The sequence below is a fragment of the Hipposideros armiger genome, unplaced genomic scaffold (assembly GCF_001890085.2).
Source record: "Hipposideros armiger isolate ML-2016 unplaced genomic scaffold, ASM189008v1 scaffold_100, whole genome shotgun sequence".
NCBI lineage: Eukaryota > Metazoa > Chordata > Mammalia > Chiroptera > Hipposideridae > Hipposideros > Hipposideros armiger.
Window position 1 is genome coordinate 3,597,844 of NW_017731450.1, and position 661 is coordinate 3,598,504.

The 661-nt window shown below is 65.1% G+C and overlaps 1 protein-coding gene across 1 annotated transcript in view; it reads right to left on the reverse strand.

Moving 5' to 3' along the window:
• Positions 1-398, reverse strand: part of SNTG2 (syntrophin gamma 2) — a 171,833-nt gene extending 171,435 nt beyond the window's left edge. Inside the window, exon 1 of the mRNA XM_019646282.1 lies at positions 248-398. Coding sequence (XP_019501827.1) covers positions 248-398 — 151 coding nt within the window. The remainder of the gene's footprint in view (positions 1-247) is intronic.
• Between the last annotated feature and the right edge of the window lie 263 nt (positions 399-661).

Genomic DNA, 661 nt, shown 5'->3' on the forward strand with positions numbered 1-661 from the left:
CTCGTCGCCCACCCAGTTCCTCCCGCCACCTGTCACCACCTCGGTCCCCTGAGGAGCGTCTCCTGGATGCCGCTTGGAGGGAAGTCATTTCCCTAAACTTTTGAAAATCACTCTCCTGGCCACCTGGGCACCTTTCTTGGTGTTCAGTTAGGCATTTTGGTGGGATGACTGGTCAGCCTGTTTTAGGGCCCCTGAAACCCACACCCAGCCAACTTGACGGGCACAGGACGTGCCAGGCTCTGCTCACCACAGGCGCCCGCGGCACGGGGCACACGGGGCACACGGGGCACACGGGGCACACAGGTCACATGGGGCACTGGGCACACGGGGCGCACGCGGCACACGCGCGGCACCGGGCACACGGGGGGCACGGGGGGCACACGGGGAATGGAGCACATGGGGTGCACGGGGCACACGCGGCACACGCGCGGCACGGGGCACACAGGGGGCACGGGGTGCACGGGGCGCACGGGGCACGCCTCCTGCACAGGGACTGACTGACAGCGTATTTCAAAGCTCAGCGTCCGGATCTACTGAAACGACATCGCGCGGAGCTCGGGGACCGCGGCGCCACAGCCTGGCTCCGGCTCATGTTGTCGCTGCTGTTACTGCCGCCACCACACGTGCTATGACGACGGTTGTTTTTATTGGTTTTCAAGGA